The sequence below is a fragment of the Vulpes lagopus genome, chromosome 5 (genome assembly GCF_018345385.1).
Source record: "Vulpes lagopus strain Blue_001 chromosome 5, ASM1834538v1, whole genome shotgun sequence".
NCBI lineage: Eukaryota > Metazoa > Chordata > Mammalia > Carnivora > Canidae > Vulpes > Vulpes lagopus.
The window spans coordinates 75,162,542-75,184,089 of record NC_054828.1 but is presented as its reverse complement, the minus strand read 5'-3'; the positions used below and the strand labels follow the sequence as shown (position 1 = coordinate 75,184,089).

General features: G+C 42.9%; 1 protein-coding gene across 2 annotated transcripts in view; it reads left to right on the top strand.

Moving 5' to 3' along the window:
* The first annotated feature begins 836 nt into the window (after nt 1-836).
* LOC121490541 (neuroblastoma breakpoint family member 6-like protein) overlaps nt 837-21,548 on the top strand; it is a 30,709-nt gene continuing 9,997 nt past the window's right edge. The window contains exons 1-6 of one of the 2 annotated variants that reach the window (XM_041754295.1): nt 837-1,640; nt 10,662-10,874; nt 13,012-13,111; nt 14,950-15,185; nt 18,499-18,544; nt 19,236-19,396. In XM_041754295.1, coding sequence (XP_041610229.1) covers nt 10,697-10,874; nt 13,012-13,111; nt 14,950-15,185; nt 18,499-18,544; nt 19,236-19,396 — 721 coding nt within the window. In that variant the 5' untranslated portion in view covers nt 837-1,640; nt 10,662-10,696. The remainder of the gene's footprint in view (nt 1,641-10,661; nt 10,875-13,011; nt 13,112-14,949; nt 15,186-18,498; nt 18,545-19,235; nt 19,397-21,548) is intronic. The other variant, XM_041754296.1, reaches the window with a different exon arrangement.

The following is a 21,548-nucleotide window of genomic DNA, read 5'->3' as shown; positions in this document are numbered from 1 at the left end:
TATCTATGATACTTTATCATTGATTCTTCTTTTCCATCTGTGTAAAAATAGCAAAAAGTGGACTTGATGTACTCCTTATATATTTTTTGAATGTATATTTAAGTAAGTTCCACAAACAATGCATTGAAAGTAAGAGAGGCTTAACCTGAGAGTCAAGTCTACCTAGCTGAAGTGCCCCTAGGTGTGTGACATTCTCAGTTGTAGTTGCTGTGGTGTCTCCTGTTGGGATGGGGGACCCCAAATGTGGGGGCCTTACTGATGGGGGTAGAGGGCCCAGTGGCACAGGCAGTAAAAGCATTCATTTGAGGCAGAACAAAAAGAAGATTATTGAATACACGGCAGGGGAGTGGTGGGCAGGTCACCAAAAAGAGACTGTGGGCAACCCAGGCAGTGGGTGGGGGCTGTATTTAAAGGCAAAAGGTGAGAAGGTATGGCGACTATGGCATTTTCCCTTTTTCAGTAACTGTGCCTGATTGTAAATAGCCCATTGGTTAGTTAGGGCCTATGAATATTTTGAGGTAGGTCACCTGATGGCCTGTCTGTATTCAGCGGGGGGTGGGGGGAGGGGTGTATAGCCGGCCCTGGGCCCTTTCTACTTTCTATTGGTCAAGCCTGTTGCCTAAAAGTAGCCTCTACAGCTGCTTTCTCGGGTTTCCCCCACACCTGGAAGTCTGCATTCAAAGCCCATCAGGAGCCATTTCCTTTGCTAGAATATTTTAAAGTACTCTTCCGTCAAGTAAGGGCATTAAAGATACACTTCCCAGTTGCATTCCTGGAATCCACAGAAAGCCCAGGGAGAGATGGAACAGGGGCGGGTTCCTCACTGACCGCCAGGCCGAGGCTCCCCCCAAGACGGGAACGACACTCACCTTCAGCAGCCACGGGACCCCGGTTTCATCTTCCGCCGCGTTTAGAGAAGGAAAACCGCCTGCAGTTGTTCCTTCCCCTCGGCTCTCTCTCCACCTCTCCCTTTCCGTTTCTCCCAGAGCGTTTCGGGAGCCTAATATTGGACGGCACCTCGGGGAGGCGGCCCCTCTCCTCCCGGGCCCTCCGGCCTGGGCGTCTGGGCGGCTCCGGCCGGCGGGGACGTTACCGCCCGCGGGGGAGGACGCGGGGCCGCGAGGGCGGCAGGGGGCGGGGGGCCGGCGCGGGTCGCGAGGGCGGTGAGGTGCGTCCGCGCGCCCCGCGCATTTGCGCGTCGCCGGCTGCGACACCTTGAATCGACGCCGCCCGGAGCGGGACCGCCGGCCGCACGCAGGGGTGCGGGGCTCGACCTGGCGGGAGCGGCGGCGCTGAGGGGGCCCGGCCCTGTCCTGCCCCTCGAGGCGGGCCCGGGAGAGGCTCGTGTGACGCGCAGCGCCCAGGACTCGGCTCCGCGGCGGCCCAGCCGGCGGTCCCCAGGTTAAAGGTCGCAAACCCTGCAGTCTTTGCGGAGCGGCGGTCGCGAGTGGAGTCCTTCTCTCCGCCCGTGTCGGGACAGCCGTTTGCCAGAGACCGACCGCAGGAAGACAGCGTGGCTCCGGGGCCGGGGCTGACGAGAGAAGCCGCGCGGTTTTCCGACACAACGGGTGTGTGGCGGGGAGGAAGGCCGGCGTCAGAGAGCGCGCGGGGTGGCCCGAGCGTGCGGAGCATCAGCGGAGGTGGGTTGACAGTGCGGGGCCGCAGGTTGTGGCGGAGACCCGGGGTCCAGCTCCGGCCGCCCAGCCTTCCTTGAGGCGGTCTCCGTCCGCGGGGCTCGGTGGCCGCGTCGCTCGGGGTCCTCCGGGCGATGCGGGGCCCCGGGGTCTCACGCCGGCGCCTCCCCTCGCCACACTCGTCTACTCTGCTGAGGAAAAGAGTTGATGAAAACAGACCTACACAAACGACTTGAGTCTAAGAGCTTTCCTTTCCCAGAGTCTCCTCTAAACCTCCCGAGCGAGTGATTGTCATGGCCTGCCCCCAGTGCTGCCTACCCATAAGCATTAAAATGAACCTTCTACCAGAAGTCTTCCTTAGGGGGATATAAAGTAAACAGGAGTGACAAAAATATTTTAGGGCCTACTTCCACAGAAGAGTCTGAGGCCCCTTCTCTGTGGCATCCCTCAGATCCACGCTAATTCCTTTGCACAAATCTTTCCTTAGGCTGCTAATGCCTCCCCAATCATCATGGTGTCTGCTGGGCCCCGCAGCTTCTCTCCTTCCTGGACCTTCATTTCTTGATACTCCCGAGTGAGATGCTGGTCGGAGGTCAGCCCAAGACCCACATGCTAATCAATGACTCATAACGCCTTAAATTCCAGATATCTGCCCTCGGTAAGGACAGAAGTAGCAATGGCTTTGGTTTCAAGTGTTCAGAATGACCCACCATACTTGTCTTTTCAAAGACAGTTCTGAAAAATCCCTTGTTTAGACTTCAGCATGTTCTGCTCTGGAATTAACCTAAGGGTTATAGTTGCCTTTTTTCATTTCTAGTGTTGCCTCCTGAGTCTCACAACCCTGTAATAACCTGTCCTGTTAGTGCCATAGATAATACAACAGAGGGCACTGGACACATAAAAGTGCAAGGAAAACACTCCTTTGACCACAAATGGAACCCAGACCTCCCACATGGAGGCCAGAATTCTGCTACTGAATTCAGAGATGTTTGTTTCTCAACTGCTGCAGTAGGTCTAATCAAAAAGTGAAACAGCAAGTCTCAGCTTTCCACAGCTGTTCTCTTTGGAACTGGTAGCACATAGAAAACACCTGCAGCAGAGGCTTGACTAGGGGATTTATGTAAGGTAGCTCTATAAAGTAATGGCACTCAAATAAAAAAATCTAATTTGAGGGACGCCTGGGTGGCTCAGCCATTGAGCATCTGCCTTTGGCTCAGGGTGTGATCTGGGGTATCGGGATCGAGTCCCGCATTGGGTCTGCATGGAACCTGCTTCTCCCTCTGCTTATGTCTCTGCCTCTCTCTCTGTGTATCTCTCATGAATAAATAAATAAAATCTTCAAAAAATATATCTAATTTGAAAGAGCCTAATTCTGGGAGGAAATCTCTTTCCAAAGTAGATAACAGACTTCTAGAAAAACATCAGAAAATAGGACACCTGGGGGGCTCAGTCAGTGGAGCATGTGACTCAATCTCAGTGTTGTAAATTTGAGGCCCATGCTGGGTGTAGAGATTACTTAAATTCTTTAAAAAAAAAAAAAATTAGTTCAGACTCGTGTCTGGTCCTAAATCTAGTGTGGACCTATGGAAAGTTAATTTCCTCCTTGGCTAAAGCAGTCTCTTTGCCTTCCCATTGCTTGGTGCCTCCCAAACCTTTCCTTCCATTTTTTTTCACCAGTTCTTTAAACAGTGAAGGTTCAGGAAGCTGGCTCTGAGTTATGTGCTGAGTTACTCAGGAAAACCTGGGTGATAATTGAATTTCTCACCTCTGAAGCTTCTTTTGAGTGTCTAGAAAAGACCAAGAATCAAATGGTGCAGCTTTTAAACTGTGATGTTTTTAAGATTTTATTTATTTATTTATTTATTTATTTATTTATTTATTTATTTATTTGACAGAGAGCACAAGCAGGGGGAGTAGCAGAAAGAGAGGGAGAGAGAAAGGGAGAAGGAGAAGCAGGCTCCCAACTGAGCAGGGAGGCCTATGCAGGCTTGATGCGGGGCTCCATCCCAAGATGCCCCAAAGACCCCAGGATCATGATCTGAGCCAAAGGCAGACACTCAATCGACTGAGCCACCCAGGTGCCCCTCAAACTGTGATGCCTTGCAGAAACCTATACAGGATGAATAAAAAGTGAAATTCCAAGATTTCTTTCCTTTATCTCACCATCTTGGCCACAGAAGGCAGCCAGGGAAAAACAATTTGACATTTCCTGTAGACACTAGAATATCACTTCTTTAGCCAATTTAAAAGCTTCACCTTGCCCTTTGTCTTTGAGAGTTATATTTTCACTTACAATGCCTTAAAATTAGCCTGGGACAGACTTGTACTATTCTTAATATATAGCCCTTTTCTGTCTAACACACTGCCATAGCTGGAATTTATTTTTACATCCAATTTGAGAGGATTTGAATCCATCATAATTAGTTGTATTTAGTGTTGGTTGGAGATTGCTGACAGTTGTTTTCACTTCTACCCACCTCATTGTGTGATTTCTGTTGTTAAAAACAAATTTCTTCCTGCCTATTTTAACTGGTCAAATATTCAGCATTTTTCGAAATTCCATGTCATTGATGACCTATGGATTTTCTTAGATCCTAGGGGCATAGGATAAAGATAACATTGTTCCTTAGTTCAGAACACATGGTGGCAATTGGGTGCTCTGAGCAAGGCCCTTTCCTCCTTCTCTCTTTTTTTTTTTTTTTTTTTTAAGATTTTATTTATTTATTCATTCATGAAAGACACACACAGAGAGAGGCAGAGACACAGGCAGAGTAAGAAGCAGGCTCCATGCAGGGAGCCTGATGTGGGACTCAATCCCCAGTCTCTAGGATCAGGCCCTGGGCCGAAGGCAGCACTAAACCGCTGAGCCACCCGGGCTGCCCCCTCCTTCTCTTTCATTATTAGTTCATCTCCCATTCCCTTCTCCACCCCCAAAAGCATACACTCTAATGAGTATAGTATAGGTCCTTTTATTGTAGCTTCTCTTTGTATATTTAAATGTGTTTGTCTTTAAAAAAAAATATGGTCCCCATTTTTAGGGGGATAGATTAAAATCACCATTTTTTTAAATAAAGATTTTATTTAAGAAAGAGAGCATGCACAAGCAAGGGAGGGGAAGGGGGAGAGGAACAAGCAGACTGTCTATTAGTGGGGAGCCAGATGTGGGGTTTCATCCCAGGACCTTGAGATCATGACCTGAGCCAAAATCAGACACTCAACCACCAAGGCACCCTAAAACCACTTTTTTTTTTTATGATAGTCACACACACAGAGAGAGAGAGGCAGAGACATAGTCAGAGGGAGAAGCAGGCTCCATGCACCAGGAGCCTGACGTGGGATTCGATCCCAGGTCTCCAGGATCACGCCCTGGGCCAAACGCAGGCACTAAACCGCTGCGCCACCCAGGGATCCCTAAAACCACTTTTTAAAAATATGATTTTATTTCTTTGATGAAGAGAGAGTGTGTGAGCACTGTTCTCCAGTCCTTCCAAGATGAAATCAATAGCTTTCTAGTATTTTTTTCTAAACTGAACTCTAATTGATATAAAAGATTAGTCCACAGATCTTTTTTCTTTTCCTAATCTTTCCTATTAGCACGATTTTCAATATCTAGCTCATTATATCTTTCTGATGCACAGAATACTGTGGCTTGTCTCTTTTTATTATCTTTATTTTCTCTCCTCACATTTATAGGCATCTAATTTGTTCCCATCTCCTGGACACTACACGTAAAGCTAAAAAGATCATCCCCATTCATGCCTCATCATGGAAACACACACAATTTCTCTGTGGTATACACACAAGGGTGGGATGTTGGAGAACAGGATGTGTGCACACTTAATTTTACTAAATGCTGCCAGGGTGACCTCAGTTTGCTCTTGCCAGTGGTGATGCTAGTTTATTTCCCAAGTTTGGAAAAAAACACAGCAATATATATAGTGGCTTAAGACTGAGTTTGTGGTTGCTTTGCCTGGGTCTTACTCTTTGAAGACAAATTTCCAAAAGTTTGCACCACCCTCACATGTTGGTTCCTCATTATCAAGGTCCTGAAGGCATCTGGACCACGCTAATCAAAGGAGTAATCAACCAGGAGCAATCTTCTCTCCCTTGGCTATTGGGACCATACTGACCCTGAGAGATGATGGAAGAAGATTTGCAGGGCCCAACTGCCAGGAACTGACTTTAATTGAGGCAATGGGAACTATACTGTGTTAGCTTTGAAACATGGATTCATATTGGAAGAAGGAAGAACCTCTGCCAGTGCTTAGAAATTAGAAAACAGGGACGAAATCAAGTAACAACCCTGGTGTGCCTTGACCTTCTGGCTTCAAGTCAGTTCTCTAACAGCTGAAATAAATAAAGGCCACTAAAAATCCCTCTAAGGAAGATCCCATGGAAGAAATGTTATGGAACTTGGTCTTAGAGAGGTCCTTAGGAGTCAAGTCTCCAAGGTGTCATTGGAGCATGGAGACCTTTGTACAATTTTAGATTTCAGACCCTGGCTGGGAATTTGTAGCCTCATGTAGTGCAGCTCTCTTCTAGCTGATTCTTTCCAAACCAAACTCCAAAACCAGAAGGGCTCTCAGCATAGTTGGCACCTATGGAGTCACTGAGTCCTGAACCTGAACTATTGGGAATGTTATGAACTATGCAAGCAGCCTTGAGTTCAGACCATTGGTAGTTCAGTGGCAGTAGCCGTGGCTTCATGTGGACTACCTAGTTTTGATTCCTGGCCAATGTATTTGTTTGCTGTTCACTCTAACACAGTTCATTTGCTGCCTCTGCAGAGTATCAGTGGGGATCTTTATTGTGTATACAAGATTAGAACAGTAATTCTTTTTACTACTTCTGTTAGACTGTTTATTGTACAGGTTAATCTGGTCTGTGTATAGATCTAGCAACTAGAAGCTGTGAAACAAAAAACATATGGAGAACCTGGCAATGATTTTTGAAATAAAAGCATTAGGGGCCAAGTTATGATTCTGGAAGGATTAGTATTCTGATTGAAGTATAACAAGTACTCTTCCAGGTTATATCTTTCAAGGTGGGAAGTTAAGTTCTGGTGTGATTCTGTAGTGTAGAATATTTAGATACAATATCCTTGGCACATTTGCCTACACCTCTGACTGATCCAGACAAAGTATCATGGTCACCATTTAACCTTGATTTGCATACTGGGCCTTGGGCTGGTCACCTAGTAAGTAGCTTCTTCCTATGCAGTGGGGTTGAGGTACTGAACCTCCAGGAAAAGGAGTAGCTCTGGGGTAGGCCAGATACCCCAATAATAGTAAAGATGTTATGGGTCCAGGGAAGGGCAAGGATTTTATGTAGTAACCACATATTGCAGACAGGAAGATGTGAGGAGTGCGCTTGGACCTTCCAGGTGGGTGAAATTCAGAGTCTAGATGAATCAGAATCCTGTGGCTTCCAGTAACACCAGCTGCCTGTACTCAGCCTCCCTCAGTGGTGCCTTTGGCTCCAGAGAGATGTAGAACGTGCAAAAAAAGAGAAAAGGCTGAATGATAACTGGCAGTTATGCCTCCAAATCTAGATAGACATAGTAACATGAAAGTATAAAACAGAAGAGAAGGATGCACAGAAGCAGTGAGAGTCTGTCTGAATCTGTATGGCAGATATTATAAATGCATTAAAAAATCATCAGCTTATGATTTTAGGTACCACTAATTATGAAGTTGTAGGATCAAGGACTTGGTTTCTCTGTCCATGGCTCCCTCCATCTTCAAAGCCAGCAATGAAGAGTTTCTCCCTCAATGAATCCCTGACAAGCTTTGAATCTCTCTGACTTCTTGGCTCTCTGACCTCTAGACTCAAATTTATAGGGTCCATGTAATTAGGTCAGTTCACCTAGATAATTTCCCCCATTTTAAGGTCAACTTATTTATATCTGCAAAATCCCTTTTGCCATATAACATACCAGAATTATGCAAATAGCAATCATAAGGAAATTGGAATGACTATACTAGTACCAGACAAAAAAGACAGGGGACTTTAAAACATAAAAAATGTTATGAGAGGGGCACCTTGGAAGCTCAATCGGTTAAGTGTCTGACTCTTGATTTCAGTTCAGGTCATGATCTCAGGGTCTTGGGATCAAGCCTTGGATCAGGCTCTGTTCTTAACAGGGAGTCTGCTGCTTGAGATTCTCTCCCTCTGCCCCTCCCCCCAGCTTGTGTGTGCTCTCTCTCAGAAAAATAAATAAATTTTTAAAAATTTTATGAGAGATAAAGAAGGATCTTTTATAATGATAAAAAGGTTAAACCATGAGAAAGTTATAAAACTAATAAAAACATTTGCATCTAATAGTCCTAAAATACTAGAAGCCAGAACTGACAGAATCAAAGAGAGAAATAGGCAATTCAACAATAATAGTTGGAGGGATGCCTGGGTGGCTCAGCAGTTGAGTGTCTACCTTTGGCCCAGGGTGTGATCCCTGGATCTGGGATCAAGTCCCACATTGGGCTCCTTGCATGGAGCCTGCTTCTCCCTCTGACTATGTCTCTGCCTCTCTCTCTCCCTCTCTGTGTCTCTCATGAATAAATAAATAAAATCTTAAAAAAAAACCAAAACAATAATAGTTGGATACCTCAATACCACACTCTGAATAGTAGGTAGAAAACCAGGCAGAAGATCAATAAGGAGATTGAAGACTTAAACAACATGACATAACAGACATCTATAGAACACTCCACCCAAAAAGAACAGAGTAATACAATTTTTTTCAATTGTACTTAGAATATTCGACCATACACTAAGCCATAAAAAAAGCCTCAATACATTTAAAAGGACTGAAATCATAAAATTTTGAGATATCTCACAAGCCAATACTATCACATAGTCCAGTTCAAGTTGGCAAGTGGGGGTAGGTAGGTTGTCAGGTCATCTTTCACTTTGTCATGTATGTTCAGTGACACATATGGAGGTGGCCATTGTCATACAAGTATGGGCCACTAGCCTGGAAAAATGGGAAGAGACAGATACCCCAGAAAAGTTTCTCTAGTGTCAGACTCACAAAACCTGAGGGAGAAATGGCTCCGTAGGAAGTAAGGAGGTGTCAGGGGATGCCTTGCTCTCCTAACTGTGCCTCTCTTGAAAACTTCAGCCTCCGGATCCGTGGGTGGCGTAGCGGTTTAGCGCCTGCCTTTGGCCCGGGGCACGATCCTGGAGACCTGGGATCGAGTCGCACGTCGGGCTCCCGGTTCATGGAGCCTGCTTCTCCCTCTGCCTGTTTCTCTGCCTCTCTTTCTCTCTGTGTGTGTGACTATCATAAATAAATAAAAATTAAACAAAAAACAAAACTGAAGACACCCCCCCCCCCCCCCCCCCCCTCGTGAGTAGGACCAGCCCTAATCCAGAGGCAGCCCATCCCTGCGCCTTCCTGGAATTTAAGCAACAAAAAACATTCTGTTTGTCCGAGATAAGAAAACCATTTCCCGCCCCCCCCCCACCCCCTGACTGAAATGTCCCTGAACAGGTTCATGTTGACCTTCTGAGAAATCAATAACCTGGATGCTATGCTACTCCCGCGGTTTCTTTGCCTTTAAGCGGTTTTTTTGCCTTTAAAAGATGCCTGTAATTGCTAATCGGGGCTCTCCTCCACCTCTGAGGCGGAGAGCCCGTTTGCGCAAACGTTCAATAAACCCTCTTGCTAATTGCATCTGCCTGTCTGGGGTCGGAGTCTCTGGGGCGTCCACTGGGACACGTTGGCACCCGTGAGCCAGGGTCCAACAAAAACTTCAGCCTCTACATCATGAAGTCATTGCACAGGAATGCTGTGAATCACAACCAACCACCATCCACCCACGACCTGATTTCTACCTTGTTCTGAGAAAACAACTGCAAGTCAATATACATGGGCCAACACAAACTATCAGTCAGTGTTCTACAAAAACTACTCTGGACATAAAGGATAGCATTAGTTTATAAGTCATCCCAGGGTGGCCACTACATGCATTCAAAGACATACAAAAACTCTTTCATGACTTTGACAAATGGGAAAGATACCCTGTGGAGCAAGAATAAAATTCATAAGTGACAATCTCAAAATATGTATATAGAGATTAAAACACAAAGCAACCCACACAGGTAGGACAGGGCTAGGAAGTAGGGAAGTCAAACTTCAAGTGTTTTGAAAAGTCAGTATACTTCCCCAGGACATAACCCTGGACTATGGCAGGAAGAAAATTCAGACATGAGATAGAAATCCTTATAGTTATTTACACATTAAATATTCTACTCAGAATTTTTTCTTATAGTATTAGACTAATATGGAATAAACCTAGAGAACAAAAGAACACCAAGACTATCTAAAAGTTTTAAATTTTTCATGAAGGAAAAGTGAAGTGACTTCATAACAGTCTTTAAGACAATGAAATAATTTGGAAAATTATTGATTCTTTCATGTTTTCTATGCACTTACAGGAATAAACAATGAAAATATGTTTAAATTTAGAAAGAGATAAGTTTGTGGTATTAGCACATGGACATACAAATACTGAGAGTGGCTGCTTGGGGCTCGAGGGTGGTCCTGTCAGTGGTGACCTTCACAACAAACCAGGTGGCCTTGTGTATCAGCATGGCCTCAGCTACTGGAAGGCAGTGGCATCTAAGATTCCATGACACTCCCCACTTTCTAGTTCTGTTATTGTGACTCTGAACAGTTACCAGGCAGGCTGGATGCTCTGTCTGGCACTGTTAACAGAGCCTGAGTGCAGGCAGTGCCCTAGGCTCTGAGCTCTGGCCTTGTTTTTGTGGTTAAGAATTGTTACAGCTGTGGAATGCTTACAAAGTTTAGCCCCAAAGTAAGTATGAATTACATCTGTATACTCTTGACCTGTTTAAGTCCATTTTTTCCCACCTAATGACACTGCAAGGTATAATTTGCAAACTATAAAACTTACTATTAGAGTTGTACAGTTCAAGGATTTTTAGTAATTCACCAGGCAGTGCAACCATCACCATAATCTATTCACTTGTTTCTAATTATTTGTTTGGGTTTCTGCTCCCCAGGTTCTGGCTCTACTTCTACCACCACAAGCTTCATCATGGCAGAATCGCTCACCACTTTCTCTGATCCAAGAACAGAAATAAGCAGCCTGGAAACTAATCAGTACTTGTGCTCCCAGCTGGAAAAAAACAAACAGAACTGCCAAGACCTCACAGAGAGATTCCTCACATCCAGGGCTACTGCTTACATCTTGGCCAACCAGCTGCAGAAATACAGTAAGCCCTATGGGTTCACAGTCACCATAGTGATGATAAATGATTGCCTATCTTCCCTAAGAGAAACTAAACACTCTACTTTATTCTTCTCTCTTCATCAAAATAAATCTCATCCTGACCACACTCCTAGGAAGGTAGAAGTGAGTATTTTACCCTCAGTTTGCAAAAGATGGAAACACTGAGGCACAAAGGGATAAAGTTTACAGTGAGATGTGGAGAAGCACAGAAGCTAAAATCTTGGTTCTGGCACTAAGCTGTCTTTTCTGTCTCAGGAACATGTGTCAGATTCTAGAAACATATAGCATCACTGTTGGCTTAATTAAATCTCAGGATTCAATTCCAACTTTTACTAAGTACCCATTTGCAAAGTATTATACTAGATGCACTAGGAGTGTACTAGTATTCTCTTCCTGCCTTATAGGAGCTTAGAGCTATCTGTTCCCAACTGAACCACAGATATCTGGAGATCAGAACATCAGTAGCAGACACAGAGGGAAATCCTTATGCCTGGAGCAAGATGTTTTTCCCCACACAAGTTCTAAGAAGCTGTTCCTCACATGCTGGTGAGATTGAAAGTATTTCCAGGAAAGTCAGAGACTCTGTAACACCTTTTCAATCTCTCCCTGAATATGAACTTTGCAGACAGCAAGCTAGTCCAGGATCTGGGCTTTGAGATGTGTGGCCAAAATGAGAATGAGGCTAAGTGGGCAAGGCCTTTAGTCCAGCAGACTGGGTCAGTGTAGGAGCTGGCCCTTCCATCTCCATGCTCAGTTCTCACATTTGGAAATCCTTGGACAATTCCAAAACTGTTGGTAATGGGGCCCGCAGGAAGCTATAGTGACTGAAGGAAACATGATGCAAGTGAGGGCACATGAGAGATAGGAATATTAGGAGGATTCTTGCTGATATTGAAGTTGAGTTTGCTTCCAAATTTCTACAGTTATATTTCAATAAATCAATGGGGGATAAAATTTGCTATCCAACTTACTAGACATGGAGAAAAATTAAAAAGCCTACTTATTAAAGAAAAAAGTTGAGCTTTGGGGTATGGAAATATAAGTGTTTTTTTTTTTTTACATCATTCATTAAAACCACAATTGTAAGACAAATTTTTTGAAGCTAAAGAAGAAAAAAGATATCATCCTAGATCTCAGTGTAAAGATATTATAGTGCAGTGATCAACAGCATGTATCCTTGTGTCAGACTTCTGGGTTAAAATCCAAGTTATCCTCTTTATACCTCAATTTCCTCATCTCTAATGGTAATAAGAATATTTACCTTTTTAACTAGTGGTGATGACAGCATGATGATAATTCTTGAAAAATCTACTAGACCAGTGCCATGGAAGCACTATGTATTAGTTCTCCCTCTAATCTAACACAACACCTGGTAGCATTTGAACATGTCTTTCAGATATTTCCCCTTCATGTACATATTATACAGTTCTATCCAGATAAAATTTGAAATCTTTGAAATATGAGGATTATTGAAACTCTCAACATAGGAGGACTATCAGTCCTATAATCTTCGGAGGTCTGGGGTGCCTGGGTGGCTCAGTTGATTAAGCAGCTGCTTTTAGCTCAGGTCATCTTCCTGAAGTCCCTGGATTGAGCCCCACCTCTTCCTGCTCAGAGGGAAGTCGGCCTCTTCCTTTCCCTCTGCCCCTCCCCCTGCTCATGGTCTCTCTCTCTCTCTCTGTCTCACTTCCTCACTCTCTGTCAAATAAATAAATAAAATCTTAAAAAAAAAAATCTTTGGAGCCTTCCCTCAACACACAAGAAATCACTACTTCATGTCCAAGGTTAATGGTTTACCTAAGAGCCTACGAGGCTTAGTAAAGTGGCCCAAGATTTGGAGCCAGACCTCAATGTGAATTCTGACTTGTTTCCTTCTAGTTTAATAATCTTCAGTAAGTTACCTGCCCATGAACTTCTCTATCCTCATATCTCAAATGCCATGTTGAGGAATTTGATAATAAATTGGAGGAGATTGAGGAATGAGATGTGGATATTGGAGCATGGAGCTTGGTAATGGAGTTATATTTGTACTTGGGATGGACCTTGCCTCCTCCATTGAAGGCAGTGACTATAGCAGCATGTCCAGCTTTCCACTGAGGCAAGTGTGTCTATTTTCTCAGAGAGTGAAGAGTACAAAGCCTTCATTGACTCCGTGCTGGAGGAGGAAGTGCAGTTTGGCAGGGAGCTGGCAGAGAAGATGAAACCATCTGCAAGACTTGGGTAAGGAGGTACCTGTGGGAAAGTGTGAATTACTATTTTGAAGTGGGGTAACCAAGGACAGAGACAGAAAAGTACATGGTAGGCACAGAACTAGATAAAGACAACTGCGGGGTTATGGGAGTGAGTTGGTAGAGTAATTAAGTCTCTGGGGTCCTTCCTTAAATAGCATATGAATAAAATGGAGACAGAAGCCTGAGATAGAATACTAACAATGTGGCTTCCAGCTGTGTGACTTTGGGCAAATTTCCTTAACTTTCCTACATCTCAGTTACCTCAGCTATTTCATCTGTAAAATGAAAATATGAACAGGATCATAACCTTCAGAAGGTTATGAAGATTAAATGCATGATTATAAGTTAGAACCATCTCTGACACATATGGAGGTCATCTCAACAAATATTTTCTGTAATTATTATGCTTTTATTTTTTTTTATAGGTATGGTGGTTGTCATTAATGGAATAGCATTTTCTACCACAAGAGATATTTTCCAAGCTTTCCAAAGTGCCTTTTCATGATAAAAATGTTTTTCCTTCTCAACTTTGATTTTTTTTTCTAAGTATCATACTATATGAAGTACTAACTGGTAGGGCTATTAGGTAGATAGATAATCAAGCAGCTGTTGTCTAGAAAATAGATTATTAATGTGCTGAGGACCAGCATTGTTTATCCTCAGAAGGGTTTCAAATATAGGGTGGATTGTGGCATTCAAGATATCTTTTAACTCTGTTGAAATGAAATCTGAGAAACTCATTAAACCTACTAAAACAGGGGATCCCTGGGTGGCACAGTGGTTCGGCGCTTGCCTTTGGCCCAGGGCGCGATCCTGGAGATCCGGGATTGAATCCCACATCAGGCTCCCGGTGCATGGAGCCTGCTTCTAGCTCTGCCTATGTCTCTGCCTCTCTCTCTCTCTCTCTCTGTGACTATCATAAATAAAAATAAATAAATAAATAAATAAATAAATAAATAAACAAACAAACAAACCTACTAAAACAGAGATAGTTGTTTGCAGGAAGCCCAGGTCTGGAGCTTCTGTTGCTCTTTAGTCTATGCCTTTACCAGCTCTGACACTTTATAGGAACTCTGTGGAATAGAGTTTGAAAGACAATCGGTAGAGTATCACTTAGTAGGACAGCAGGGAGGAGATTCAGGCATCAGATGAGGTAGATGACTATAAATGTCTTGTCCAGCTTTAGGATTATGTGGTTCTAAGTATTGACTGAGTGCCTACCTGTGTTATACACTCTGTTGGGTACTGTAAGTTGGGTAGTATGTGGCACTGTCTCTAGCTTCAGAGAGCTCACATTTTAGATTAGAATCCATGCAGAGTATTTGTATAACCATTAGAAAATGGTGAAAACCCATTTAGAGTGATGTAATTGTTGTTACTTGGAACTTTATTTACTCTGTAGTGTCTTCTTACTTATTATGGTTTTTTTTTTCATTCTTTTTCAAAGAATGCTGTCCTTCTTGACCCTTTCATGGATTTTCTTTTCATCCTTTGAGTCATCACCACATCTACCTATCGAATACTTTTATATGAGGTTTGTGTGTGTGTGTGCATGTCACTTTCTGCATAATGCTTGATGATATATATTCCATGGAAATGGATGTGGGCTTAGCTGAGAAACTGAAGGGGCATCTTTTCAAAGTAAGGTTAATGAAAAACAAAGAAACAAACCCAATGCTGTTTCCTCATTCCCTCTGCTACAGGCAAGTCCCACAACTTGTGTAAGAATTCAACTTGGGAAATTCCTTAGGGGCATTCTATGAGATATCTCTGCTGAAACTTCCGTAACCTATGCACTGTTACCTTTTACTTTTCTTTTTACTTTAGGAAATATGATCCCCTAATTCAGGCTCAGGCCCAAGAACTGACCCACTTACGACAGAGGATACAGGAAGGGAAAGGTGTCTGTTACCTTTTTATTCAGCATACAAAGAGCACGGTCAAGTCTTTTGAGGGCCTCCTCAGGAGCACTGACATTGCTTCCTACCAGGGGCAGAGATTCTGTGAGCAACTGGCCCAAGGAAACCAGCTGGCAGAGAGCCTAGCCAGCATACTCACCATTGGTAAGTTAGCTTGCATGCTACGGAGACCTTTTAGATCCTCACATAAGTAAGTCTCCATGCTTCAGGGACTCTAAGAGTGACTTTTAAGCCAGATGTCCTGCTGTTTTGTACTTTTTCTCAGCCTATTAATAGTGATGCTATCAGGTAGAAATACCTAGAGTCACTCACCTGGGCCCAAGGTGAACCCTCACAGGTATTTCCTCTTTCTTTTAAGGATTATTGATTTACATAAAAATGGTCCACAGTACCCTCAGTTCCGTGCGCTTTGAGAAATGCATACAGTAATGTAAACAACACCATAATCAAGATATGGAACAGTTCTATCACCACTAAAAGTTTTTTGTGCTTCTTTGTAGTCAACTATTGTCTCCTGCCCCAGTTCCAGTCCCTGAATCTGTTTTCTGTCCATACAGATTTTCCATCTGCAAAATGAGCAGTAGTTGGTTTCTATTTTTAACTGTTGAGTACTATTCCATTATATAGATATATCAGTTTTATTTATCTGTTCACCCACTGAAGGGCATTTGAGTTATTTCCATTTGGGGGCAATTATGAATAATAGCTATAAAGATTCACATACAGATTTTTGTGTGAAAATACATTTTCACTGCACTTCACTTCGCTTGGGTAAACATCTAGGAGTGGGATTGATGGGTCATGTGGTAAGTGTATGTTTAACCTAGAAGAAACTGCCAAACTGTTTTCCGATGTGGCCATCCCACTTCAAATTTCCACTGACAGTGTAGTGAAAGTTTCAGTTGTTCCCCAATATCAACTTTTGATATTTTGATATTCTCAGGTTGTTGTTCTTTTTCTTTTTCTTTTTATTGTTTCAGTAATTTAGTAAGTGTGGGGTATATGGCATTGTGGTTTTAATTTGCATTTCCCTGATGACTAATGATTTTAAGGATCTTTTGATATGCCTGTTGACTCTCCTTGTATCTTTGGTAAAGCCAATGTTCAAACATTTTGTTATTTTATTTATTTTATTTTAAGATTTTATGTATTTATTCATGAGAGACACACACAGAGAGAGAGAGAGAGAGAGAGAGAGAGAGAGAGAGGCAGAGACACAACCAGAGGGAGAAACAGGCTCCCCACAAGAAGCCCAATGCCGGACTTGACTTCGGGCCTTGGGATCATGCCCTGAGCTGAAGGCAGACACTCAACCACTGAGCCACCCAGGGGTCCCACACTTTGTCATTTAAAAATTGAGTTGTTTGTTTTCTTATGATCAAGTCTTGAGGGTTCTTAACATTTTTTGATACAAGTCCTTTATGGGATATTTAATTCGCAAATATTTTCTCCCCATTTATGGCTTATCTTTTCATTCTCTTAATAGTGTCTTTCAGAGAGCAGAATTTCTTAATTTTAATGAAGTCCAACCTATGGATCATGCTTTTGTAGTTGTATCTAAGAACTCCTTTTGGAAAACAAGGTCCTTCACCTTACCATATATATTTTACAATTAGCTTGTCATTATGTGTGTTTTTTTTTTAAAAAAAAGCAACAGCAACAAAATCTCCCAGAATTTTGAGTGGCATTGCTTTGAATCTATGAAAAGTTTGAGCAGAATTGACATTCTTAATCATACAGAGTTTTCTGGGGCCCCTGGGTGGCTCAGTCACTTGAGTGTCTGACTCTAAATTTTGGCTCAGGTCATGATCAGGGTTGTGGAATTGAGCCCTGTATGGGTTTTCTCTCCTTGCGCCTCCCTCACACAGTCTCTCTCAAATAAATAAATCTTAAAATAATATTGAGTTTTCTAATTAACAATCGTAGTGCCTTATCAGGTGGAGGAAGTTCCCTTTTGGGTTTTTTATGTTTTATTTATTCATATTTGAATGAACAAATGAATTTTTTTTTGTTTTATGTTAGTGACTGCTGACAACAGGGGGAAAAATATGTCTCTTAATGCAAACATGAATAGGTATGGTCCAACCAAGAAATGTTTCCAACTGATTTGAGGAAGTTCCTTTTTATTCTTTATTTTCTGAGAGTTTTATTTTGACTAGATATTGAATTCTATCAAATGCTTTTTATTTCATCTATTGAAATGATTATATGTTTCTATTATGTTGAATATTTCTGTAGTGTACTCTGGATATTTTGAATATTGTAAGACCGTGGGTCCTGTTAAAACCCTCTGGAAATTGAGTTTTGGGACAATCAGCCCCATTAGGTTCAACTCCAAGTTCTGTCTCACCAGTAGTTCCAATGTCAGGTCGTGTTCAATGCTTGTGATATGCTGTTTGGGTCTGTCCAGCAAATATGTTACTTGGTTTAGTCTGGAGTAGGTGGTGGTTTGTGTGGTAATTCAGTTCTCTAATCCTTTGTCATGATTCATTGGGTCTATTCTACACATACTCAGTTTGGGGATGAACCCTGGGGCTTTTGTCATAAGCTCATAGACCATTTTTCAGCCTCTTTTCTCTCTGGTATTTCTTCCATACTTTCAGGTTTCCAGGAGTCCCTTTTCCAAGTTCCTCTGTTCAGAAAAATTGAGTTCTTTCAGAGATGCCTCTTCATACATTACGTTGCAGTTCTGCATAACTTTAAGAGCAAGGAGGCAAGAAAATTGAGAAATAGAAAATAAAAGGGAGCACTCCACACTTTTTAGGCAAGAGGTCCTTTTATCCTGTTTCTTTTGATCAGAGAGCTAGATTCTCTCCTGTGGGTTAGATCACTGTTAGCTGCCTTGACAATAAATGCAGTTCTGCAACTGGGCTGGTCTCTAGGTGAGGTCAGGAAAGAAGAGGGGAAAAAAAGGAGGGAAAATTCTCTCCATACACTTTGGCATGCATAGGTGCCTTTTCCCAGTCATTTGGTTAGAAGAGTTAGGTAGTTTCTCCTGAAGTTTTTGCTCCTCAGAGACTGCAGTGAGTTCTTTATGAGAGCTTAATAGGACACACAACCATGGTCTAGCCACCAGTTAGCTGTGTGGCAAAAATGAAGGTTACAGCTGGAGAAGTCCAGAAAGTAGCTGAGCAAGTATTCTATGCACTGGACAAAAGACATTTTAAACTTTTTGAAATAAAATCTTAAAAAAAAATAAAATAAACTTTTTGCCTTGATGTCAGATGTAGCAGATGTCATGGTGATGATTCACCACACTAGGAACACACTGTCCAGTGTTACTCAGGAAAGCCTGCCAGGCTACTTCTCTGAAGACACAACCTAAGCCCTCTCTCAGAGCATTCTGAACAAACATATAGAGTATTACATTTCTGGTCATATAGGCCCTCATATTTGTAATATGTGAAATGGGATCTGCTCAATTTCTGACTAGCTGTTTCTATTTTTTGGTTCGCAGAAAATCACAATGATAAGAAGAGTGGACAGGAGCCACTGGCACCCAGGTAACTCAGTGATGAAATGATAATGGAATGGTGAAGTCTAGAGAAGACTCCTGAAGCAAGAGACCGAGAGGCCAAAGTCCCAGATCCAGGAAAAAAACCCTCAGAAACTGCCAATTGTACCTATTTCATTCATTCATCGTACAGTGATATGTCCTTTTAAACAATTTTGTTTGTTCTCTGGTTCTTGTACTGGTTACCATTTCCTAGTAATTCATCAAGTTTAGTTAGCTAGAGTTAGTCTGACGTAAAGGCAAACTAGCCAGAGAGCCCTGGTTTCTGTATTCTAAAAATCCGTATGGTAAAAAACAAAACAAAAACAAAGGAAAATATTGTCTCAGAAGCCAGGATACAATGGACCATTTCATATTATATTAAACAAAAGTTGTCTGCAGCATTTTCAAACCACTATCCTAGGTCTGCGCATGTCATGAGTGTATTTGAGAGTAGTTTAGTCTACTTCCCCATCTGCCTGTGGTGAAGTCAGCACACTGAGCTCTGGCTGCTCCCTTCTACCCAACTCTAGGCACACTAAGCCCAGTCAGAAGTGGATTGTTATGCTTTCTCATCTGAGTGGCCTCTTGGGTTTCTGGCACTCTTCCAGAAGCGTCAGGTGGGACCAGCTGTGAAGCTGTGGTTGCAGGTTGCCTTAGTTTAATCTCTTGTCTTATCTCCCTTCCTATCACCACACCAGGCTCAGCAGGGAGCTCCAGCAAGAAGTGAATGAAGTCCTGGAAGACTCACTAGATGAACGGTATTTGACTCATTCCAGTCGCCATGACTCTCACCAGGCTCCCAGCAGCAATGCCTTCCTGTCTGATGTGCAGGAAGCCAACTCTGCTGTGGAAGTCACCAGTGAGTACTCCCGTTATAAAGAAAAGAAAACTCCAACGCTGGAAGAATGGAGAATAAAACTCCAGTAACTTCTACATGCTTAGTACCTCTGTCTAGGCTGAATGAGATCATCTCTGTAGGCAGGCCCCAAAGATTAACCTTGAAAAAGGGATTAGGCTGAACACAGACCTGGGACCAAGTTTCAGGTACAGGTCCCTGGTGAGTCAGGTAATATACATTGCTCCTGGTCTACCTCACCTCAGTCACTCTGGCTCCCACTGGCACTTACAAACTGATGGACTCCAGGCAAAAACCAGATTGAGAGTTAAAGGGATCATGGCAGATTCTCTGCCACCACTTCAGCATGTGTATAGAATCTAATAGACCTTGTCTAAAATGAAGCATCATAGCTTTCAGGGAATGTCCTTGCTAATTATAGTTCCTGAACAGTGTCCCTTAAGCTTTTCTAACTGAGAAATACAGTATTTTTTTTAAGGTTTTATTTGTTTATTCATGAGACACACAGAGAGGCAGAGACACAGGCAGATAGAGAAGCAGGCCCCATGCAGGGAGCCTGATGTGGGACTTGATCCTGGGACCCCAAGATCATGCCCTGAGCCAAAGGCAGGCGCTTAACCACTAAGCCACCTAAGCATCCCAAAATACTGAGAGTCTTGCCTATATTTTTGGAGATGCAGAATCATGGTTCCAATATCCAGTCTTCATCTCCCCTCAGATGACTTGCTTTCTCATAGTTTCATGTTAGTACCAGAATATCAGGTGGTTTTCCTAAAGACAAGGCTCAGCTCTTGGCAACCTTCAGATAAATGACCGGGTTCCCATTCTTTGTGTGACACCATTTTTAAAAAAATGGCTGTGGATTTAGTCTTAGCGCTGTCATCTGATCTAAACCAACAACTAGCCTATTAACTAGAAAAAAGGCCCAATCTAATAACCATTCCACTAGCATGCCCCTCTCCTAAAAAAACCCAAACTAGCCAGTGTAGCTCCTCCAGGTATGTAAGAGTCCTAAGGTGTAGCAGCGACACTGGTGTGTGTGTGTGTGTGTGTGTGTGTGTGTGTGTGTGTGTATGTGTAGATTAAGATTAAAACCTCAACCTTCATCTCCTTTCCCTTGACTGTTTGACTTTCCTTTGGGGTTAATGGTTGGGATTATTGGAGAACTGTATGTCTTCTGTCCTCCTGTAGGCATGAGAAAGAGACTTCTTTTTTAAATTATAAGAGAGAGCAGGGGAAGGAGTGGAGGGAGAGGGACAAGCAGACTATGTGCTGAGCATGGAACCCAATACGGGGCTCAGTCTCACAACCCTGAGATCATGACCTGAGCCAAACTCAGGAGTCAGGTGCTCAACCAACTGAACCACCTATGCACCCTGAGAATGAAACTATCTTAATCCACTCAGTGTTAACTGAGTTTTTAAATAGTGATATAATCCATGTCAGGTTTTGTCTTTTTGCCAATGGTAGGTGCCTTTTATTACTCAGACAGTCCCCTTACAAAGCCTTCCTTGTTCCTATTTCCTATTTCACCTTGAGATGTAGAGGGAGGTCTTTTCATCTATTAAAAGATGTTCAGTCATAAATCATGCGGGAGAGGTATTTAGTAGGGACATTCACTAGTACCCAGAAGTCTTACATAAAAGGTGGCCTTATCTTTCCTAGTACCAGATAAACCTTATTCAGAAGGCTTATTTGGTAGTTTTCCACCTGTGTCAACCTCCTTTATACTTCCCATATCCTCTGTTGAGAGGTGGGCCTGTGGAGTTTGCTTAACACTGGACCATACTTTGTTTCAGGACCTTTAAGGGCTCTTAAAGGAAGTTCTCTGTTATCCCTGATGAAAGAGGAAGTTGGCAGAAGAATGGTAAAAGGCAGGGATCTTGCTGAGAGGCCCTTGGCCACCCCATTAGTGATAAGGATTCTCCATCTTCTACCTCATTCCCTGTCTTGGTGGAATGGCTTCAGAAGATGAGATTCAGAACCTGCACCAGCACCTGAAGGGATTCTTTTCATCACTAACTGCCTTCAAGAAAAGCTGGAACATCATCTCAGCATTTCTGATCAAGGAAACAGTAGGGGTGGCCTAAGTCTGCCTGCTTCTGGCAGTATGTATCTAAGGACTTGTGTGTTGCAAGACTTCAAAGATTTCAAG